At 37.2% G+C, this 24,669-nt stretch overlaps 1 protein-coding gene across 1 annotated transcript in view; it reads right to left on the reverse strand.

The window, feature by feature from the left end:
- Window positions 1–24,669, reverse strand: part of RYR2 (ryanodine receptor 2) — a 721,218-nt gene that overhangs the window by 106,917 nt on the left and 589,632 nt on the right. The window contains exons 67-76 of the mRNA XM_060286446.1: window positions 24,393–24,523; window positions 21,240–21,560; window positions 19,416–19,656; window positions 18,930–19,017; window positions 17,683–17,775; window positions 11,347–11,517; window positions 10,173–10,232; window positions 7,238–7,372; window positions 3,579–3,691; window positions 358–454 (exon numbers count right to left, since the gene is read on the reverse strand). Of these exons, the coding sequence (XP_060142429.1) occupies window positions 358–454; window positions 3,579–3,691; window positions 7,238–7,372; window positions 10,173–10,232; window positions 11,347–11,517; window positions 17,683–17,775; window positions 18,930–19,017; window positions 19,416–19,656; window positions 21,240–21,560; window positions 24,393–24,523 (1,450 nt within the window). The remainder of the gene's footprint in view (window positions 1–357; window positions 455–3,578; window positions 3,692–7,237; window positions 7,373–10,172; window positions 10,233–11,346; window positions 11,518–17,682; window positions 17,776–18,929; window positions 19,018–19,415; window positions 19,657–21,239; window positions 21,561–24,392; window positions 24,524–24,669) is intronic.

Consider the following 24,669-nt stretch of genomic DNA (forward strand, 5'->3'; position numbering starts at 1 on the left):
TTGGCTTTTGTCAACCTTCGATCTAGTTTTGGTGAATAATTCTTTATGGTTCAGCTTTTATAGTAATATCCTGGTTCGGAGGTGTCTGAAGGTGCTTTGAGGAAGAATTTAAAAGAATAATAGAGTCAAAGTTTAGTTAAATTCTGAATTGCTGGATGCTGATGAGATCTCTTTGAAATAAGAAGAGTGAATTTTTCCCTAAACACTGCATGCAATAACAATCGAGAATAAAGTTTCCTAAGGCCCACACACTGCAATGATGTTTTCTCTTCAATGTTATAAGATAAATGGCTCACACCAATGTTATCCCACCAAGCCCAGACTTTCTTTCATCTTCTAACCCCATTAAAAATGTACCGCTAAATCTTCTATCAGTTTATCTTCAAAGTAATGTTCTTCTGTCTCAATCCAAGATTTTTCATATCCCTGAAGAAAGAGATTGACAGCCCGATGCCTAAAAGGTAAGCACAATTTCAAACAGTTATTTTTAATTAAAGTGAAAAGGTATTCAGTAGCACTTTATCGCTGGATTATCTGTGCACTCAAAGAATAAAATAAAAATAAACTTCCCACTCTCAACTGGAGAGCAAGATATCACGGAGGACAGAGAAAGGTTTCTCAGATCACACACTGACATGGATTTAGTTATTTCTAGGTTTTGTAACATTGGTCAAGTTATCCGACTTTGTCGACTTTCACTTCTCTCATTTATAAAACTAGGATAACCCCATCTACGTGTCAGTTTTGTGAGACTCGAACTGAGATAAAGAATGTAAAGCACATTGGATAGATGCTCATTACATGGTAGCTCTTATGACATAAAGTGGCTCTGGATAAACGATGTTATGGAATTATCCAATGCTCCTGTTAGCATTAGATACAGACCCTGAGGATCACAAAACTAAATGTATTAAGGGAACCTTATGGGAGTGTATATCCAAAGATTAAATCCCAGAATACTGATGATAAGTGGTTGCCTACGAATTAAAGAAGACCAGTGAAGACTAAAACCATAAGTAAAACTCATGGTGAAATTGATGAGATTTATGGCTAAGGTTCCACTCTAAGAAAATCATGTCAATGAGGGAACATCGTAAGAGAATACCAGACGTGTTAAAATGAGCCGGCGCCACTGAAGGATGGAACGCTGAGCTTAACAGTATCAAAGGCGGGCTAAGGAATCATGAGACATAAAGGTAGACAGGTTTATGAAGGGCCTTGAAATCCAGGGAGAAGAACCGTCAACACAGATGGAACGGCCAGAACTCGCCATAAATTCTTGCACGAGAGCGGCTCAACCTTACTGGTACATCAGAATCCCCTGTGGAGCCTTTAAACAGTACACATGCTAAGCCCTCGGGTATTCTGATTCAACAGGTTGAGCCTTGGCTATTTCTCAAGCAAATTTGAGTGTATTTCCTAAAAGCACCAGGTCTGAGAATATTCCCACTGGAATAAGGGGTACAATTTTGAATACGTTATATCCGAGACAGTGGAACGGCAGACTCCGTGACATCGTAGAAACTAGCTCGGAATCTGCTGTCATCAACATGATGTGAGTCAATAAAGGGAGTTGAAGAGGTGACCTTGAAGGGAAGGATGGTGATGTGAAACGGTTCAAAGGAAAAGTTGAACACCGTATGCTAACACATATACATAGAATCTAAAAAAACGGTACTGATCAACCTAGTGTCAGGGCAGGAATAAAGACGCAGACGTAGAGAATGGACTTGAGGACATGGGGAGGGGGAAGGGTAAGCTGGGAAGAAGTGAGAGAGTGGCACTGACATATACACACTACCAAATGTAAAACAGATAGCTAGTGGGAAGCAGCCACGTAACACATGGAGATCAGCTCGGTGCTTTGTGTCCACCTAGAGGGGTGGGATAGGGAGGGTGGGAGGGAGATGCAAGAGGGAGAGGATATGGGGATATATGTATACACATAGCTGATTCACTTTGTTGCACAGCAGAAACTAATACAACATTGTAAAGCAATTATAATCCAAAAGAGTTGTAAAAAAAAAAGAAAAGAAAAGAAAAACTTGATGAAACTTGGAAAATGTCTGTATAGGAGGAACCAGAAAAGAAATAAGAAGATGAATTCAAGGTCAATGTTCTATTTGACTGAACTGTGACACCGTAATTGAGCCAGAGAATTTAGAAGCAGCACGTGCTTTGAGAAGGAACTCAAATACATTTTATACTTATTGAGTGACGAGATGGCAAGGAATTTACCGGCCTTAGTGAAATCGAAAAGTTTTGTTTGTTTTGCTTTGTTAGTGGCAGGGGGCAGGGAGGAGTTATGATTTTTGTCTTGTTTTTTTTTTTTTTTTTACTCCCCAACTTACGTTATTCATTCATTCAAACACTTACTGAAAGTCAGTGCTCTAGGTGCTGAAGATATGAAATTGAACATAGCTCTAAAGGATCTCAAAGTCTGAATCAGAGAGACAAACAGCCCCAATACTATAGGAAAGTGCCCACAACTAGAGGTATTTAAAAGTTTCCTAGAAACAAATAGGAGGAAGCATTTTCAACTTGGAAGAAGTAGAAGGGCGTGGCTTGGTCAGAGATGGTCCAAAACAGGGATGCAGCTGAGCTGAGCCTTGTTTAACAGACATGGGGAAGATGCCACTTGTATAAAGCTCAGAGCGGGAAACAGCACAGTTTCTTAGGAGAATCACAAGAAGGCTGAAATGGTACCCTGCGCTAGACTTCAATGCCACGGGTTACTTTTCTTTTAACAAGTATATCTCCTGTATCTCTAGGAGAAGGTTGATGGGTCTGTCAAACGTGTTTACGTTATTCCCATAAGTTAGTTCCATATCAGTTCTTTTCCCCAAAGGCTAAATCATCACAAAAATAATAAACAACAATTAACACTGCTTGTGTTATGTTCAGTTCTAAGCACTGTGTATACTTCGACCCATTAAATAACCTGAACAAGTCTATGAGGCAAATTTTACGGTACAAAGTCAGGTAAGAACCTTGACCAAGGTCATGCATCCATAAGCTGAGAGGTCAGGATTCAAATCAAGGCAGTCTGACCCCCAAGACTGAGTTCCTAATTACTCTCTCCTGCCTCACATATGTGAGCAGATCCTCCTGAGTATTTAAAAGTAATAGAAAACAAACTTATGGTTACCAAAGGGTAAAGGGCGGGGAGGGATAAATTAGGAGTGTGGGATTAACATACACACACTACTATACATAAAATAAACAACAAAGACTTACTGTATAGCACAGGGAACTAACTATATTCAATATTTGGTAATAACCTATAAAAGAATCTGAAAAAGAATAGATTTTTATAAATGTATAACTGAATCACTTGAAACACCTGAAACTAACACAACTATACTTCAATAAAAAATAAAAGTCATTTAATAACGACATTACAGACCAATGAGAATACCCGAAAAAGGAAAACAAAGTCAAGAATTACACAGAAGAGCCAATAAATCTCGTCCATCCTTCTCTTTGGACTATTGTTCTCGTGTTAAGGTGGATGCCTCCTATCACTTGTTAGGGGAAGAATAACTTGAATCCATTATAAACGTTAAAGAAATTCTGACCTTGGCAGATTATACAAAGGAGCCATCCGAAAGCAGGCAACCACTGCCCGTTTCCTCTGCTTAGACAGCAGTTTGTGCCACACGGCCTTTTTCGATCTCTGAGGATGCTCGACCTGAGGTAGAATGACACAAAGACATATGTATTTAACCCCCCAAAGGCCCTCAAAAATACAGCTGCATCTTTTAGCTAAAAACTTTTAGAATTTCAATCCCAAAAGTACCTCCCAATTATTATGGGAAAACCCATGTCCTCAAAGTTACCCAATGCTAAATTTGAAATAGTTTCAAATGTTACATATTTTCCTTAGTAAAAATATAATATTTTCCCAACACTGTGTACTTTAGAAACTATGTCATCTTTAAAAATCAAAGAAATATAAAACTATTCTATATAAAACAATTTTGTATCCTTTTCAGAATTCGGTTATGGTGCCAAAACATAGTTTTTGCCTATGCAAAACAATGAACCTATTCTTATTTATTTATCCGTTTCCACTAATTTTATCATAAGAGCTACAAAAGTAAACATAAACAGAGGCAGTTAAAGAAAATTCTAAGGAAAAGTCCACTGTTCCTTAAAGAAAATTCTAACGAAAAGTCCACTGTTCCTTAATATAACAGGATGGAGAGATGACAAGTCTTTTTGAACACATTAGTAGGAGTGAGTAAAAGAATTTAATTTTGCAAAAATGTTAAAATATATAATTACTTTGTTAGAGAGGGACAAATGAGAATTCAAAAGTTGCAGTAAATGAGGCAAGCAAGCTATGTGTTTAGCTAATGGTGTTTGGAATTTCAAGAAGAAAAAGAGATTAATTGTAAGTATTAGAGAGAAAAAAATCCCAGCATAGAATTCTAAATTAATTAGTAATTTCTAGGCAATTGAACACTGTACTTCCCGGACTGTAATATCTCCGGCGCATACATGTAGATTTCTGGAAGAAATAAAAACGTTACATTAGCTAAAAAAGCAAAACTAAATTTATTATCCTTTGCAGTAAAGGGTCAACATATGAATGTAATAATGCCTGAAGAAAACATTGAGAATGTTTGGATTACAGTGGTTTGGAAATTTTAACAAAACAATTTGTATAATTTGAAAGCACTTATTTCTGTGATCTTCTTCCTTCTATAGGATCAATAAACACTTTTTGATAATTATCCAGTTCAATTTTCTTCTTGGTTCTATTAAGCAAAACAAAACATTGTTGAGACACTGCAGGTGAAAACAATCAAGGGTAGTATTATTCACCTAGAATATGGCATTCTGATCGACATGGGTGATAGTCAACAAACATAATTAACAAGGAAAGACCTTAAATAGTGAATTTTCCTATAAATCAAGTAAATAGATGTTGTTAAGATCTGTGATCCAAGGGTGAACATCAAGATGTGTCTTGTAACTGAACACCTGGGTTTGCTGCTGTGTTAGCCTGTCTGGAGTTTGAGTATTAGAAAATTCCAAGGAGACAGCTTACTGTCCTAAGAAAAATGACCAGATGTACAGTACAAAATGTTCCATTGCAAAGGTCGCTGACCCTTGAGCCAGATGAAGTCTTTCCTCTGCACCCACTGTTTTTGCACCGAGTGTGGCAAATGAAAATATTCTTTGCAAACTATTCTATGACTCACAAATTAACATTAGAATAGAGGTATTAAAGGCATGAATTCTGCACACAGATATCTTGCACTCTTTTCTATCTTTTGATAACTGATGAGTTCTTTTTACTCATATTCTTAACATTTTGAAGAATAGTTGGCCATGAAAATCTGACCCTCTTACCTTTTCCTAGATAATTCCTACTTCTTTAAGGTTTACACAGGGATCACCCTCATCATGGCTAGAGTAAGTTTGGGTTCCTCTTAATCTCTCTTCAGTACATTTTGTATCCTGGCACATCTGAATCACTACATATTTATCTATGTGGCCATATACGCCTCTAGAGCACAAGCCACTTGAGTAGAGGGACAGAATTCAGTCCCCAGCAGAGTACAATGCTGCCATTCAGTAGTGCATGCAATAAATGTTCACGGGATAAACAGCTGCTCAGTAAAATGAATCTCACCACTTTACAAATAACATCATTCATTATGATCACATGTATTTATGAGTACATAACATAGGACTATAAAAAAACAGGGTTCAATAAACTTCATTTAATGTATCTAAAAGTCATTCAAGCAAATCCAGATATGTGCATGAAACCCAGGAAGAATTAAAAACTCATGGTAGAGTAATGCTGTCAGAAATGGTCCTCTAGGAGCCATTTAATTATCACTGAGTAATCTTCCTAAATACGTATATACTTCTGGAAACACAACTCCATGACTTTATATATCACTTAACATTTCATTACCTCAAATCTTGTCATCTGCTGATGGATGATCATTTATATTTATTTAATATTTCATGAAAATATTTAGGGAACCATTAAGTTGCCTAAATAATATTTTATTATCATATTATATTATTAATATTATGGTGTTACATAATGTAAACACATATCGATGGCCATATGGTGTAAGAGTATCCTAGCTTAATCTCATCAGGTGTAGTGATAAATTGCATGGCGCTGGAGAAGTTACTAGCACTTGGGGGGCATCTGAGTAAGAGGATGCTACACTAGATATACCCTTCGGTTATTTAACTGGCCAGGGCGGTGATAGGAGGTCATCAGATAATATAAAATAGGAATCAAAGAAACACATTTATTATTGCTATTGCTATGCTAGTAACATCCTGACAACATCCTGAGGTGACATGGGGCATTTCATTATTTTATGTTCAGTGTAAAATAACCGCCCCTCCGTGTCAGGTAGGTATTGTCATGGAGACCCGGTGACAGAGCACACTCTCGGGTTTACACTGAGCACCCTCAGTCTGGTGTTATTTTGCTGAGTGGACCTCGTGAGAAACAGAGACTGTCTCTGTGTTGCAGATATTTTTACCTAAGCCAGAAGATCCCTTATACAAAACTACGATCCACTGATGGATGACGTTTCAGATATTACTGGTTTGGGAATTCTTGAGCAAAGGTAATAAATAAGAAAATCAAATACACAGTAAGCTTTGTAGCTTAAAATAGAATACAACTGAAAAATGATATAAACACATTATTTTCACATGGCTCTAATACCAATGCACTGCTCTTCTCTAAATGTAACATATTGCTGAACTTGAGAAAAATTAGCTCAAAAATATTCAAAGGAAAGGTGAAATAAGTGACCTTAAATCCAAAATTCAAATATTAGACCAGGGAAAGATAGTATCTCAAACATGTTTTGATGAGCATCAATAGAAAAATAATACAGTTATAAAACATTTGAAATCAGGCATAACTCCTCAAATTTTTGTTAGAATGGCTTAAAATTAATTATATAATTTTAGTTATCTGTTTAATTTTAGAAATATTTTGAAAAAGACTATAAAACAGAGGCCTTGATCTCCCCAAATACATTATTTATCCATGGTTACAAAAATTACAACTTTGGAAATGCTGCTGATTAGATACTAAGGACTCCCAAGTCATAGATTCTTTGTAATGAACATGCTGGATATACATGTTTTCTGGCCCACAGTTAACAAGTTAACACACATCCTTTAAAAAAATATTTTTTATGGTTAAGGCAAATGTGATTGAATCAACACAAAATCTAACCTGTTCAAGATGAAAAAGCACATTTGCTATATCCAAGACCCTTTCCACTGTCTTCTCAGGATCTGAAGTGTCTTCTGTCCTGTTGGGTAGATCTTTGTAAAGAGCCATCTGCCATCTAATAGCAGGATCCTCCACCTGCAGAAAAAAAGAAAAACGTTCAAAAAATACAGTGTAAAGAGGGGAAGACACACTTCTGAAGAGTCAATCTATAGCTATTTACTGAGCATAGCACGGGGTGAAAACATGACGCAGAGATCAAGACAGAGAAGTAAGTACCTTGTACTCATGAAATTTATCGTCTGGTGAGGAAGGAAGACATCAAACAAACATTTACAGTTGCGACAAGGGCTACTAGAAAGAAATATAAGGTACCTGGAGATTTAACCTAACCTGTCGGTGGTTGGGAAGATTTCCCTAAACAAGTGAAGTTTCAACTAGGATTTAAGGATGAGCTGGAGATGGTCAGGGAAAGCAATCTTTTATCTTTCTCTTTTCCTTTCACAGTCAAACACTGAGAGATTCACATATTTACTTTAGAGACCATGATATAGGATCACATTTATCTATAAATACAAGGATGCTACAACAGAGCTCAGGCTCACTGAAACAAAGATATCAATTAATATAAAGCAACGAAGGCCTACAAAACCACATTCTTGCAATAAACCAATCCACAGACTCTATTTATTAATACTGTTAAACTTCCCGAGTGAAAGATACAACGGAATTCTGAATGTTTTTAAGAAATATTATTTTAAACCATAGAAACTGACAAAGACAAGCATCTTTCCAGGGATACAGCACTTCAAAGAAATAATTTAGATTAACTATGTCATTAAAAACGGGCACAGCAATACTCGTATGTTTCTCCACCCATTAAATATTTCCTTTAAAAATGGGAGACGGAGGGCAATGAAGCAGAAGTAAACGAACAACATCTAAAACTTCACAACTCCTAGCCTGAGAAAGTGTAGTTTGAAATGTTAAAACTAACTTTCATCTTACAGGCAAACAGAGATAGAGCTCTGTGCACTGAACGACTTGTCAACACCATTTGTCTTTTGATAAAACAAAATGTTTTCCTCCATATACTTTTTTCATCTGAGGACTCTGGTACCTCTAGATATTATTCCTTCCAATACACAATCACTCCCTCTTGTCCTCAGGATTACCAGTCTTACAATTTCAAGACAATGTAGTCAAGAAAGAGCTGGGAACAAAAGAACTCATTGCTTGCAAGTCTGTATATACATGAGGGCCGTGGGGCCTATTTTTATATACATGGGGGCCTTGGGGCCTAGTTTTACGCCTAGCTTAAAAAATATAGAATGAAATGTCACAAAGAATAAGTATTCATTATGTCTTTATTTTCAGGTTTCATTCGTTTGGAGGTGAAATATTGGTTATAAATATGCATCCTTTTCAGCTTTTTTGTTCCTCCTGACTCCTCAATACACAGCATACATTGTCCAAAGCATCCCTACAAGTAACCTCTAGAATATAATGGAAGAATTTCCTCCTGCTTATCCAACACATAACTTTTTTTTTTTTTTTTTTTTTTTTGCAATACGCGGGCCTGTCACCGTTGCGGCCTCTCCCGTTCAGGCTCCGGACGCGCAGGCTCAGCGGCCATGGCTCACGGGCCCAGCCACTCCGCGGCATGTGGGATCTTCCCGGACCGGGGCACGAACCTAGGTCCCCTGCATCAGCAGGCGGACTCTCAACCACTGCACCACCAGGGAAGCCCCAAGATATAACTTTTATTTGACTGTTTCCTGGGAGTGGTATAAACCCCTTCTTAAGAGGTAGTGAATACTTTCTGTCTCTATGTGGGACCATGGTTCTCAAAGTGTGGTCTCGAATTCCCTGGGGCTTCCGAGATCTTTTCAGGGGCACGTGATTGGCTCAAGTGCCCATGCATGTAGTATAAAATTGAGGTTCAGCTGAAGCCTTTATGAACATTTTGAATAATGTTAAAAATCTTTTTGCTATCTGCAAAGAGATCGTGCTCTTATAGGAATTAATCTCCTACTCTGTTCAAGTTAAAATTAAATGGATAATTGAGTACACAACAAAGTACACATGAAATTTGCTCTAAATAATACTTGTGCATTGTGAGTACTGTAAAAGCATGTCACACTTTTATCATATTGTATTCCAAAGTGTTAAAAGAAAATGAATATGGTTTGGATCTTTGGAAAGAAACATTTTAATACCCAGTAAGGGATACATTATACTATAGCCACTAGTTTTTGACATTTGGACATTTTCACAATTAAAAAAAAAATCCTCAGAAGGGACATCTGAATAGAAGCAAAGAGTTGAGTCAAAATAATAAATTGCTAGACCTCTCATATTACATAACAGGTCCTGTAAACAAATGAAGAGTTTATCCACTACTATGAAAGCATTTCCAAATAATGGTAAATGCTTGGACTACAAAAACTACTTTGAGCAAATTTTTTACCCACCATTAGAAAGTATGTGTTATCTTGGTTTCCATTCATGTTTCTCTTCTAAATGTACACTGGCTTTGCTATTACATTAATTCTTGCTATCTCGTGTGTACTGACTCAAATACACTTATTTAGTTTCTGAGCACTAGGTGTAAAATATCAAATTTTCATAGACACCTGTCTCCATGTCCCAAAGGTCCTCAAACTCAGCTATATGAAGGAAATTCCCAACCTCCATTTCAACTGGCGACATCTTTTTTCAAAGTTTGACAATCTCCGATGATCTACTTTAAAAATACATCATTTGTTATCTTGAGAATCACTAATACAAAAGGATCTGCAAGCAGGATAATGACTGATTAAGATGATATATTTTCACTACCTTACTTGTTAAAGTAACATTATTTGTAGTACTCTTCTAAAGAGAGATTAACTAGTTTATAGGTGCTAAGTGTGCTTTCTAATAATATTGGGCTTACCTTGCCTTGTAAGTGAATATTACTGCGGATTATATCTCGAACTTCATCCTCAGTGTCTTTCTGTCAAGAAATAAATGTTACCTAAATGAAGTCTTATAATGCAGCGACTGTCACAAGTCATTAGAAATAAACCTCTTGAAATAGTATATATTTGAATAAACATCTTTATAGGATTTAATACATGCAACAAATGTATTAAATCGCTCAGATAATTAATATCTGGGGCTTATCGCTCAGATAATTTTTTGATATTGCTGTGACTTGAAACAAGACAACCACCTAATTTAACTCCAGTGAAAGTGCCCTAGATTCAAGACAACTGGATTTCCAGTTCACAAGAAGTAGGGCAGAAGCATGTTCCCTTGGGTTCAAACAGAAGCATGTCTCCAGCATTCTCTGAAATCTCCACGAAGTCATGTTAGCACCCAATAACATCCCCAAGGATCCAGTAATACTGAGGAGCATATCCTGAGAAGCAAATATGAGACAAAAGCCAATGGGCCTGAATCTCTGCAGCTCCCTTTCCTACAATCTCCCTTCAATTTGCTCATGGTAGGGTCTCAAACTCTGGATATGAAGAGAGTTGCTTCAGTGTGGGAACACGGGAGGGAGAACATGTCCTCCAACTTACATGAATAAAAGACAGCAACCCCAATGTATATTTTTGAAAACTTGCATCCTCTCTGTGTAACCACGAAGAGGAAAACCAGAGACCATCAAGAAATCTTGAGAACTTCAATCTTGATGTTCACAAAGGAGAAAAGCTGCTGATTCAAAAGTCAAATTCGTATCTAACAACAATCAGCACAATACATTATGCATCTAACATTCAAAATCACTCTTCGTAAGTCTGCAGATACCTCTCATCACAAATTTGATATAGTTCATATGAAATCCATTTTTTTCCACTACCAGTGACTTGTTGCCATCTTTTCTCTTTGGTTTCTGAATATGCCCTGGGGGTGATTAACGTAATTTAGAAATAAAAACAGCCTCCAAAAAAAATATTAGGCAGTCTTTGTGTCTGAGTCCCAGGGCCTGTGCAGAAAAATTGCTTAATAAAGCATTCAATGCAAATGAAATACTGACATAGAGCAGTGAGACGAAGGAATCCAAACACATGAGCATCTGGAGGTTGAATGATCATTCCCACTGGTAGGAACAGGAGCCTTACCAGACTAAATCGATTTTTGGCCAGAGCAATGAGCTCCTGGTCCCCAGGGGCACAGATGTTCAAGCCAATGGGCAGTAATCGCTTCAGGGCTGCCACGATAAGAGAGGTCTGCATGGAATACCGGTCTCCTTTGCGCTTCATTTTCTTCCTTTCCTGATCAGAAACAGCTGCCTACAGAACAAAGGTAAGTGTTGGAATCTGCAATGACTTCTTGCCTCATAGGACTATGAGCCTTTTCTAACTTGCCTGTAGTTTCCTTTTCCTCGTTTTCTGCTGGTCCCTATGGCTTAGGAATCCCACTGAGGACACCCTTTCTCTTTCCTTTTCAGCATCTCTTGCTGATTTTAAGTCCTGCTCTCAGATTCCCAAATCACTAGAATTTACTGGTAGGCATTTCTAGATAATCTTTTTTTTTTTTTTTAAGAAAAAAGGTTTATTTATTTTTTTGTTTCTTTTTTTTGTTGTTGTTTATCTGGCCACATCATGTTTCCTAACCATGGATTGAACCCAGGTCCCCGGCAGGGGAAGCGCTGAATCCTAACCACTGGACTGCCAGGGAATTCCCTCTATATAATTTTAGAAGGAAAATGCACATTGTAATTGTAGAGGGGCATGTGGATGCATGAAAAATCCATGGTAATTCCATATACTGCATGATTTATGATTTTTGGTGGCTAACAGGAAAGAAAAGATTAAGAATAAATGGTTTTTGCTTTGACAAATGCTTGCTTTGCAACATACACACACACACACACACACACACACACACACACACACACACACACACAGCATATGTAAAACTCTCATATATTTGCCTTTTATACAGGCTGAACACTCGTCTCCCCAGGGCCTTAATCTAGACGTAATATACTAATCAGTGTTACATAAATATTCAGGATTATCTCTGGATAACCTGTTTACAACTGAGAACAGCCATGATACTTCAGGGTTCTCTAGTGATTTTGTTGAAAACTATGCTTGTGCCAGGGTCACCTCCAATGACGGAGTCTAATTTTCACTGGGTAGTGAGTATTCTTCTTTCTATTAAGAGGACATGTTCTAATGTTAAAATGAAAATAGCTGTCCCATATCCACTTCTTCGTGCATGTTAAATTTCTTTGTAATAATAAATCAAACATTGAAGATAGTTTTATGATAATGATATACTGTAATAGTTTGGGGCTGAGAAATTCAGAAGATCATTTAATATACAAATGATTTGCTTTCCCCAAAAGAAGGCAAAATACATCACAACGTGATAATGAAAGAAGTTTTTTGCAAAGTGAAAGTACTGAAACATCTGAAATCAGATGGTAATGGTAGCTGATATGTTAATACTATATATTATATAATGTATTATATTATTACATATATAGTATATATTGATATATCAAACCTACAATATCTGAACCACAGTAATAAGAATCATATTCACTTTCCAAAGAGATGTACTTATCGTGTGGATCCCGCTTTTATCTGTACCAATTTGTAAGAGAGTACTGTCGGTAAGTTTAGTAGAAAAAGCACAGTGAATAATTATTTGTACTATTAAATTGATTAACCCATAAAAATAATGAATCAGTGGTTTTACATGAGCTCTCTTCTAAAAGGAAACCTAACCACACTGATAAAAATAATTACCCAAATGAGGAACCACCATCCTAAAAATTAAGGAAATTGATATAAGTTATGCAAATATATTTCTACCCAATACTGGTAATTTAGTGTTTGCAAAACAATATTACTCAATACATGAAAGTCTAAATTTTACTGGTGCTGAAGTTTTCTTTGATTTAACTTGTAAAGGTCTTTTGGTTTTACTGTTGTAAAAGTAGAAGGAGCTTATACCTGGCTTGATATTTATAAATATTTAAGCAACCTTATAATAAAAATAATTTAAATCAACACTGAAGGCAACTCTACACTGCTCAGTTTTGAGAAGTACTAGATAAATTAATTCCTACTTATGCTCAAAATATCATCTTGCTTTCTATACCATAGGAAATCTGTAAACTGAAAAGAACAGTCAATAAATCTTTGAACTTTTATGAGTGATAAAGTTCACTGTTGGTAGGAAGAAATTAAATATACGAGCAGTCAAATATCCTCATGTACGTCTATAAGGGCTGTTTTTTCCTTGTTCAGTGTCAATTTCCTCCCCAGACTATGGAGCTCCATTAGGGAAGTGGCCAAACCTATTTTGTTCCTTTCTTATATGCAGAACCAAGCACTGTGCCTTACTCATAGGAGCTGTTCAATAACTTGAACAGAACTGCTGAAACTACTGAATTTGCACAGTTCATTTTCAATCCTAACATTTGAATCAGATATGAAGACACAATAACATGGTCAATATGTAGGCACTGAGGGAAGAAATGTTCACATATGGAGATCTGGGAAAGTCATTCTGGCTTACACATGATTTAACTTAAACTTTACGCTAATTAGAACAGCCTGTTTTGTGACCCATCAAACATGCATTGTGCATCTGCTTTAACCACTGAAGAAACAAATGCATTTAAAAAATGAAAATAGAGTGTGGCTCAGACATCCAAAATGGAGCTCAGTGGCCACTGTGAATGTGGTCTGAGACACGATCCTGCATCACAGAGAACTTGAATTTTCTGAACTGTATCAGTCTCAAGGACACCACCAGCCATTCTCAAAACATCTGCTAGCAGCTGCCAGCTGCAGCATTGCAACTCTTTCGGACCCCGACCAATCCTTACTTAACAAGCACACTTACTTCTTGCCAGGTCCAGTCATAATTTTTGACAAATAACTTATGTAATTTTGCGGTGTTTGCCTCTGTAAGTCTCCCCCATTTTTTAGTACGGTGGAACATAATTCAACTGCTTCTTGAATCTGTGTCTCCCGGGTTATAGCCCTCAGTTTGGCTCAAATAAAACTCTTTTCTATTCCTATTACAGATTGTTTATTATTTCTGTCAACAGCATATTTAAGGAGGAGAGTCGGATAAATGACCTCTCTTAAATCCATCTGTATGTGTGTGTGTGTGTCTGTCTGTCTCTCTCTCACATACACACAGACACATGCACGCACCACAAATATAGCTCCAACAATTTCACCTAAAATAACCTAAAATTTAAGAGGACCAAGAAAAAGGGAAGAATTTTCTAATATTCCTACAAGAAAATGCCCTACAACCCCCCAAATAGACATAAAATCATAAATGATTTATGAAAATTTAGACATATGAAGGATAAAAGAGCCTATTCATCAAAAAGACAAGAGATCACAAGTTTTGGTGAGAATGTGGAGGAAAGGGAACCCTTGTGCACTGCTGGTGGGAGTGCAAACTGGTTCGGCCACTGTGGAACTGCATGGAGGTTCCTCAAAAAATAAGAAAAATAGAACTCCCAGAGTATTATGGCCAATTATACATGCACTGGCCTCTCTCTGAGCTACATATATTTTGCTTTAAGTCAAAATGAGCTTCCCTATCCCAGATTTCCTATTCCAAATTGGTCTGCTGGCCAACTTATATACTCTTCTAATTTGAGAAATGGCACTCCATACAAATAGTGATTATTATCCCTGCTCAAGCGACTGGCTGAAGACTGATGTGTGACAATATGTCCTTTGGCTGGTGTTTGCATTTGGTCTCAATCTCTGGCCAAAAGGAGTTCGTTTTTCCTGCAGGACTCTGGGAGGGTGGCTCTATCGGCTGCTGTGACACCTTAGACAGACGGTTTAAGGTCTTGTCGCAGAAATCCCTGAAGCTTTCTGCATCTCTCTGCTCTCAGCATTTCAGGAGGGAACACCTCTCTGTTCATTTCAGTTTCAGATGTAAGACCTCTGGCCACACTACTGGTATCCATTCTTGACACCAGACCCAAATGATACAGCTTTTTGGGAGAGAACTTACTCAGCCCCTGACTACCTTCCACTTCTGAATCCTTCTTGCCATCCGTGGTCAGCTGAGAACCTCAATGATACTGATAACAACTGCAGTTATGACACTGCTATGACCAACCAGTGACTCTCAAATCTGTCCAAATGTTGACACATGCGTATCATGATTACTTTAGTAAAACAATATAGGTAACATGTGAGTATATTTGACTCCATTGTTTGAACTAGAAACATTTTTTCTAGGAAAAAAGTTTATTGTACTTACACAATATAAAATGTCAAGCACATATGCAGGCAAAAAAAATTTTTTTAAGCAAAGCATAGTCGCTGATTTCTAAATTTTTCATCAATGTTACTGTTATTTGCGAGCTATCTCGTCTCAGAGTGTTAGCAGTCATAGGTAAAAAGACTAAAAAGGTTAACAAAATTTGGGGGGGGGACGACATTAAGTTTGAGATGCTCCTATCCATTACTTTTGATTTTTTTCCTGAAAATAGGAGTAAATGTCAATGGTTGTAGATGCCTCAGTTTAGGTTACAGGATGTACAATGCTTTGAGTGTATGCTTGGAGAATCACTGGACTAGAATGATGGAAAAGAGGGAAGAGGATGTCTGTAGAGAGGTATGCAGACCTCTGCTCTGAAGACCTTTAATTTATCTTGAGTTTGATAATACACTGGAGTCATTGTCATCCTCCAAAAGAAAACACTGACCTCTTATGTCTTCTCTCTATGCCTTTGTTAACACTGGCCTACGTTGACAATATACTGACAAAGCAGGGTAATTCACTAACAGTTTTCAGTTCAGAACATCCCTGTGACATACATACTCTTAGTATATAGCATCTTCTGAAGGAGCAGTTCCTCACTCTTTAGGCTTACTGTCTGCCCAGAGGAAAGAAAATTTATCATCTTTTATGAGTGTTTCAAGAGCACAGATGCACAGAGTAATAGCCTGTAGCAGTCGGACAAGTGTTCTAGTATGCAAAGCTTCAGCCAGCACATTAGCTTTGAGTTCATGTGTAATAGTATCAAATGCATGGCATCCACATCTCTGAATAAGACTAGAGTACTGAGTGATGCTACTTTTTTTGTCCTGGTGGTTGCCAATGAAACAAGTCAGATGGGCTCTTGGGGTTCATCTCTCTTCCCGTAATTTATTGAGTTGGTCGAGACTGATTTCCGTGGCCACAGTGCCACACTATTTTGCATCTTTGGCCATTTGGGAGCATATTTTGTGTGTTACCCCATCTAATATATTCATTTTCCTATTTAGTGGTAATTCAAAAGATAAAGGCACATATTTTTCAGTGTTTTGAAAGGTCCTCCAGTCCCCAACATGAGTGATGGAGAAAACAAAAATTTCTATTTCATATGTGAGAACTTAGAATTCATCCATGTGGTTCTTAAACAATGCAGCTAATTATTTGGCGGTGTATTTATTTGACACACATAAATGTACATACATTTCCTCTGATGAATACATATTATTGACTAATTATATCTATATTATACTGATTGGCAATTTTGTGAGTGTGTGTGTATATTAAGCATATCTTTTTTTTTTTTTTTTTTTTTGCGTTATGTGGGCCTCTCACTGTTGTGGCCTCTCCCATTGCGGAGCACAGGCTCCGGATGTGCAGACGCGCAGGCCCAGCGGCCATGGCTCACGGGCCCAGCCGCTCCCCGGCATGTGGGATCCTCCCAGACCGGGACACGAACCTGTGTCCCCTGCATCGGCAGGCAGACTCTCAACCACTGCGCCACCAGGGAAGCCCTAAGCATGTCTTTTTATTGTGATGCCTTGACATCGTGGGCCCTGCTGATCTCTGAGTGCCCCTCCCAGAGTTAGTCAATTCCTAGAGGTAGAAAATTACTTGCCTGCAAGCACGCCTTTCATATACAAACCAATCAATTCAGAGTCCTTGTCCTCCAATCACCTCCTTTACCTGAATCTCATTCCACCTGCCCTCACCACCCAGGGTCAGGTACCAGACAACTAGGGACAGTCCCTACACCCCAGAGCCCACTGAAATGACTCAAGCTAGCCAGTGCTAAACCTGCTTACCCTACCTCGTCTGCTCCTCTCCACAGAAACCATAATAAAGGCTCTTGCCCACATCTTCCCCTTGCTCCCTCCGCCTCGTGGCTGACCCTGGTGCTTCCCCATGTGTCCTCACTCTACGCTGTGCCTTCTGTTTCCAGGGAACTGTGAGTAAAATCTTCTTCCTCCACGACAGTCATTTCCATGTCTACATGTCTTGCCACACCTGATTACAATAAGTCCCAGGTACCCTTAAAACTATGTGTGTATGTGTGTTTAATCAGTAAACATATTATCAAATCCATCAAATTCCAGTTACAAACCTTCAAAAGATCTAAAAAATATCAACCAATTCAACTAATGAACATAAGTTATATTCACACATTTTCTAGAAAGTAAAACAGATTAGAGTTATACCTTGGACATCTTTGACTTGGTGTCCGTAATAAGGAAAGACATATTGTTGATTTCATTTTGTACCACGAAGTTCTGCTCTTCTCTTTTGAAATTCTGAGAAGTCCCAAAGGAAGTTTCAATTAAAACCACAGATAAGTAGTTCATGTAATAGAGGTTACAAAGGAACCCAAACTTTCTACAAAGGTAAGTAGTAATTTGATATATAAGACTTATAAAGAAAGGAAACAAATAGTTGAATATCAAATGAGGGTGCTTGGCTGGGGGCAACAATTCTGGTAACTAGATAGAAATATGTCTGTTTCAAAGATGGGAATACTAAGGTTCAGAAAATTTAGGTAACCAAGTCACACACCTACCAAGGGATAGAATGAATACTCAAACACCAGCTACCTGGTGGAAAGCATATACTGCCTTTTGGGATAAACACAGATTTCCTAAGGGCATGCACAACTATAACGCAACTTTCCATTCTGTCAGATATTTTATCTACTTTTTCATATACCCTAAAATTATTTTATTCATTTTTAATTTAGGAACATAAAAACACTGGCAAAGTCAAGTGTTGAAGCAGTGGTAGTAGTGAAAGCAAATACAGAATAAAAGCAGAAATAATCACAGAGCTTTAAAAGAGAGGTTAACAATCTAATTACACGTGTTTCTTTTTTAAAGGAGCATAACCCAAGCAAAATAATTCCGTAGTAAGCATCTAACTATGTTAATAATTGATGAGTAATAAAAGATTTTGTATGAAGGACAGTGAATAGACTAAGCCTCAATTTTCATTCAGCTCATATTAACATTCTAATTTTACTGTTAATAATATTATAACTATTCACATAGTTTCACCTTTAAAAATTTGGGTTAGAACGTACATAACATATATTAACAGATTTGTGTTTAAAATATGTCCATGAGATTCAAAAGCACGTATTCAGATTCTTTTTCTTATTCTTGAAACTAACACTAGGCATTCATCTAAAAACCTACTGATTATGATAAATACTCAGCACAATTAAAAATCTCTGTGATTGTTTGAAGATAAATTACAAAACTCAAAAGAAGGCTTATAGTGCATCAAACTCCCCAGGGAAGCCTAGTCTCTCTCCTGGCCAGTTAAGTGATACTAAGGAGATGACCTTGAGAAACACTCTGATAGGTATTTACTAAGGGAATCGGAAAATTCATTAAATTTTGCAAGTCCTGGACATATTCCAGAGAGTAAGCACTGTCAGTATTTTCCTACTTACGTGGGATTTTGACCAGTAGATAAACACCTCTGCAACCATGCGGAAAAGGTCTTCTGCTTCTGGGTTAGGCTCTTTTAGCCACTTTGCCCTAGATCACATAATAAATAAAGTAGTGTCTCAGTTACTCCCTAAAGTTAATTAAAAAAAAAATCACACTCCTAAAGTTAAATGTGAAACCAAGTAAACTGAGGGTGAGCATGCTTGTCCACAGAGCTCATAAATGACTTCAGTGTACAGCTGTAACATTTTAAATAATTTAAACATGTAACTGTCAAAGTGCTAGTTTTTACACCCACAAGGCAGACTGTTCCACAATGGGATTTCCAATTGTAATTTTAAGACGTTTGGTGAAAGTCACATCTGATACTGTCATCACTGTGAACAAACTCATTGCTAAGTAGTGAATGAAGCAATTCCACTGGGACGTATGAACACAGTAAGGTTACGACTGAATTAGAGAAATTAAATCACTTTTGAACATTCTACCTGTTATAGTCCACAAATCTAATCAAGAGCGGGTAGAAGGCATAGAGATCTCTGGCCAGCGTGGTGAACTCGTCTAGAATGAGAAGTTCAGCCTCGGACATATCCCCCCTGACCTCGGATTTCAGATGGTCTTCCTCTGATACCACCATAGCTGCCTTTTTCTTGAGTTTCTCCATTAATGGCAAGAAATGAGTTTTCAAGAGCTGAGGTTTCACTTTATTTATAATAGGCTGGGAAAATACTGTTTGAAGACAGACATTAATATTCCGCTCTGCATAAACATTCATTAAAATGAGGATTAGATGGTCATCACAACTGTACAGCACGATTAAGCCTCCCTCTCCTCTAGCACATGCCTTCCTTTAGAATTCAGCCCATGCCTCAGTCCTTTTTCTAGTCCCAAACCTAATTACATAGCTGCTGTTCAAAAATGATTACTGAATTGAAACTGATGTGCTTCCTTGTTTTCAAAAAAGAAGGAAAGAAAGAAATTGGCAGCTAATTTAGAAGTTTAAAAAAGACATTCATTCACTTTGGAAATCAATTATTTTCACACAAAGAAGAAAAGTCCCCAAATGGAAAAGTTCCCCCGGCCCATTTTTTAGAAGAGATACACACCACTGAATACTTCTATGAGACCACTACCTACTTAACTACTACGCCATCTCATTATAACTGTCCCCATCCTTGACCCAGTGGAAGAGTTAGATTACATATAATACTGCTCTTTTATTTAATAATAGTTGTAGTTGTTAGCAACAGGTCTAAATTTGATTAGGCCATTTTTTTCAATTTAATTTTTACTTTATATCGGATTTACAATGCTGTGTTCGTTTCAGGTAGACGGCAAAGTGATTCAGTTATACATAAACATATATCCATTCTTTCTCAGGTTCTTTTCCCATAGAGGTTATTACAAAATATTGAGCAGAGTTTCCTGTGCTATAGAGTACATCCTTGTTCATTACCTATTTTATATATAGTAGTGTGTATATATTAGTCCCTCCCCCTCACTGTCCCCTTTGGTAACCATAAGTTTGTTTTTTAGGCCATTTTAAAAGGAATTTTTTTCTCCCTAAGAGTAACATACACATACTGGGGAAGTGTATAAAAGAGAAATGTTAAAAATCAACCATAATTACCCTATCCAAATTAGTAAGACATTGGTGTATTTTTTTTTGGAAATTTTCCCAATAAGTAATATCATACGTAAACTTCTGAATTCAAATTTTTAAAGTTCTTCTTTTAACCCTCCATGATATTCTGAATATTTTCCACATCATAAAATATTGTTGAAATCTTAATGTTTGAAAAAAAGCATAATATTCTGGTAATATGGATGTGCACAACCTATTTAACCATACTCTTGTGGCTGGGCATTCAAATTGCTTCCAATTACTCAATATAAATACTGCAATGACAGAGAAGCTTAAATGTAAATATTTGTATCTTTTGATGATCCTCCCCCATTCCCGCTAAGAGAGATGACTAAACCTGGGTGGTTTCAATATCCAGTTTTATTTTTGTCTCTGCCTGCAGAATCATTAATTTTTACTGCTGTGTTCACTGATTAATCTTAGCGAGATTAGTCAAATCTAGAAAATGTTTACTCACTTAAAAGTAGTAACTATATGGAAAGTTACCCAATGTCTGATTAAATCTACTTTTTTTTTTTTAGAACAGCATGACAGAAGTAATCCAGAATAGTTTTTGAGCACAGAGCAAATATTCACAAAGATTGAGATAGAAAAATTTTAGTCTTCTGTATTTCAAATCTTTTTGGAAATAAACAAATGGAAGTGGCACATTCCTTCCCAGTCTTACCTGCTAACCTTTTCATCCAGGCTCCCTCATCAATTCCCAAGTTATTATATATGATTTTCAGGATATTTCCCAGCAGCGTGTTCATGTGCTCTGAGTTCAGAGCCGTGCAGCACATCTCAGCCCTTCCTGGATTATTCTCAGGTCCGTGCTCCCACCAATGAGACATGTAGCTACACAGCATGGGCAGGATAACTTCCATCACATGTGGCATTTGTGTGTAGCGAATACCGGACTCAGCTAAGTCCACAATTTCTTCCATGAGTTTCTCCAAAGATGGTATATTTGGACAAACATCTTCGACATTAGTTGGCAAATTAAGAGCTAGAGAAGCACACGTACAAATGACATGGATTCAGTGAAGGAAGTGACCCGAAACAGACACAAGCAACCATTTCACACTGGGCTTCAAAACTCGGCCAGACCTGGCATGCCTTCAGCTGGATTCCTCTCCTTTTTTTTTTTTTTTAAACTGAAATGTAGTTGATTTACAATGTTGTGCCACTCTCTGCTGTACAGCAAAGTGACTCAGTTGTACACATATAGACATTCATTTTTTATATTCTTTTCCATTACGGTTTATCACAGGATATTGAATAAAGTTCCCTGTGCCTCTCCCTTTTCCCGTGGCAGGTATTTCAAACTTTCTTTTTCCCCGAGTCCCTACCCAACCACCTGAAGATCACCAAATGACCGATCCTTCTACTTCAGAACAAGTAGGAATATCAGATGTCTCTTCTTCCAGCTGCCTGCTCTCATCATTTCTGCGTCTGGTCTCACATTCACGTCTGTTCCCCTTTTCAGCAGGAGTTCTGAGGTCCCCATTCATGGTTCACCTGTGTTCTGATGCTGTCTATCCTCCAGCAGGCACCTTGCTCAGGACTGTATTTTCAGCTCCTTCTTCTCTACGGCCTCTTCCGCAGCAAACCTATCTATACACGTGCTCAGCTCTCTCCTAGACTGTTTACACCTTTCCAGGTGCTCTCCTAGCCACAGAATTGAAGGCTTCTGCTTTTCACCACTGAACGAATTTATTCTCTTACAATCCTTATCTTACTAAGTGTTTCAAGGGCATTTCACATCACTGACCAAAGTTCCTTTTCCTAAAATCCCCCTTTTCCTTAACTTCAATGCATTCAGTGTTTCTTGACTCTCTTCTGAATTTTGTCAGTCTCCTTTTGCTAACTCTTTTCTCCTTGCTGAACTTTTAAATATGGGTTTTCTTTAGGGATTTATCTTGAACTCACTTCTCTTTTTCAGATTATATGTTTGCCTAGGCAATTCTTGCCATTCCTACGGGCTTCTGCTGTAAGAGAATAACTCTCATAGCCATATTTCCTAAAGTTTTTTTGTGTGTCTCATAAGGAATGTGTCAAAAGCAACTAAAATATAACGGGTCTAAATTTAAACTTGACCTTTCCTCTCCAATCTACGCCTTGAGCCTGCACTACTATCTGGTGAGAACAACATTATCCAATGAGTCACCCAGGCTAGAAACCTGGGAGAAATTCTAGGCTGTGATGCTCCTTCATCTCCTACAGGAGATGATTCTACCTCTAGGATTTCTCATAACCTCTTCACTATAGACTCCATCCAAGGGGTCTTGCCCAATTAGATTTCTTCTGCATTACCACAATCATTTTCTAACTGGTGATGCACACTCATTCGTCTTCCTTATTTCTGCCATGATGGAGTTCTAAAATGCAAAGCTACTCATGTTACTTCCCTTTTTAAAGCCAATAAAAGGATCCTTTTTGCCCTGGTACAGTCCCCACTCCTTACCTGACACAGGAAGCCTACCTCGCCTCTTTTTGGCTTTCCATTCTTGCCTCATCTTTTCTCTTTCTTCCCTGAAATCTACTGCCACCTCAAAGTACTTGAAGTTTCCCCTAACGTACCAGACTTTCAGTGTTCCTAATTTCAAGGCTCATCTGTACAAACTCTGCTAAGTCTTCCCAGGTGCTCTCAGCTCAAACTGCTTTTTTGTGTCCCCAGTGTTCTTTATTCTGAATTCTATCACGTATATTCACCAGTCTCTCTACCTCTACTGCAACTAAAAACTCCCTGAAGAAAAAAATCAAATCTTATTTATCTTTGTATACACCATCTTCTCCATCTACCAATAATCATTTGTTGAATGACTTGACTAAGAAAATGAATGAAGGAGAATCATTAAATGCAATTCCTTTCCTTTGTTATGCAAACGGCGTATTATAGAAAATAAGTGGGGAAATTATCTGCTCTGTGTATTTCCTTATCTGTAACAAAATAACAATCTGCTTCATTCTTGATTCATTACAAAAATATTAATGAATCAAAAACCTTTAATAAGACAACTTTATAAGACATGCTTATACACATAATTAACAATCCAAACTCAACTGTGTTTTATTGTTTACAAATATATTGTGCCATTTATGTAGAAAATACTGCTAAGTTATATTCAACATATTTTTCTTTAACTTCCTCTGTGATATGAAATTCGAATCATAAATTAGGCAAATTAAATAACGATTATTCAAGTTTTTAAAAGGTTCTTTACTTGAAAAATTCACTATAAAATCAGTGTAACCAGTAGCTCCCATATAGACATGAATTACACAGAGAAATGATCTCATCAACAGAGAGGTATGCATTTGTGAACAGCTAATAATTCTTGTTCAAGTTGGGGGAACTCTTGAGGGCTTTTGGAAAATGATTAAAATAAAATATACTTTATCAGACTTAGAGGATCAAACTATCAGAAAAACATCACATGAAATAAAACTGTTCCAATAAGATAGACATACCCGGTGAAGCAAGAGAAATGAAAGGTATAACTGTAACAAATAAGAACACCATACACTTACTGACTACCTATAAGAGGTGATTGAATGACCTATTTTTCCATATCTGCTGATTATTCTGTTTTATTATTAAGAGGGTTAATTTGTCTGTGGCTCATTGACTTAGAAGAAATTAAACTAATTTTCTTTCAGAAACACTAAGGAAATAGTATACAGCATTCCAAAAAATTCCAAATAATAACACCTAAGAACAAATGGCATGGAGATAATAAATTAAAATAGCCCATTAAAAAATCATGGTCAGAAAACACAACAAATGTCATTAAGCTTTAGCTTCAAATATCAAGTAGTGCACATGCTTCTGTGTTACCTGCTCTCTCTCGAGAAGACTTAGTATTGTAGATGGAGTAAATGTTGTGTTTGTCGAGATGAGTTTCCAAAAATGCTACAGGAAAGGCACCAGCAAAGGCAGCCAGACACTCTCCTAATGCAGAACGTTGCCTGTAAGTGGAAAACGCTTATATTTTTTAAGTCTTCTAAGTGAAAAACTGAAGGAGTTATATTAAAATTGGAAAGGTAAACCTAAAAGGACAATCATAGTGCTACTGCTACTGATAAAAACTAACCCTCAAACCCAATTTCTATAC

The sequence above is a fragment of the Globicephala melas genome, chromosome 16 (genome assembly GCF_963455315.2).
Source record: "Globicephala melas chromosome 16, mGloMel1.2, whole genome shotgun sequence".
Classification (NCBI taxonomy): Eukaryota; Metazoa; Chordata; class Mammalia; order Artiodactyla; family Delphinidae; genus Globicephala; species Globicephala melas.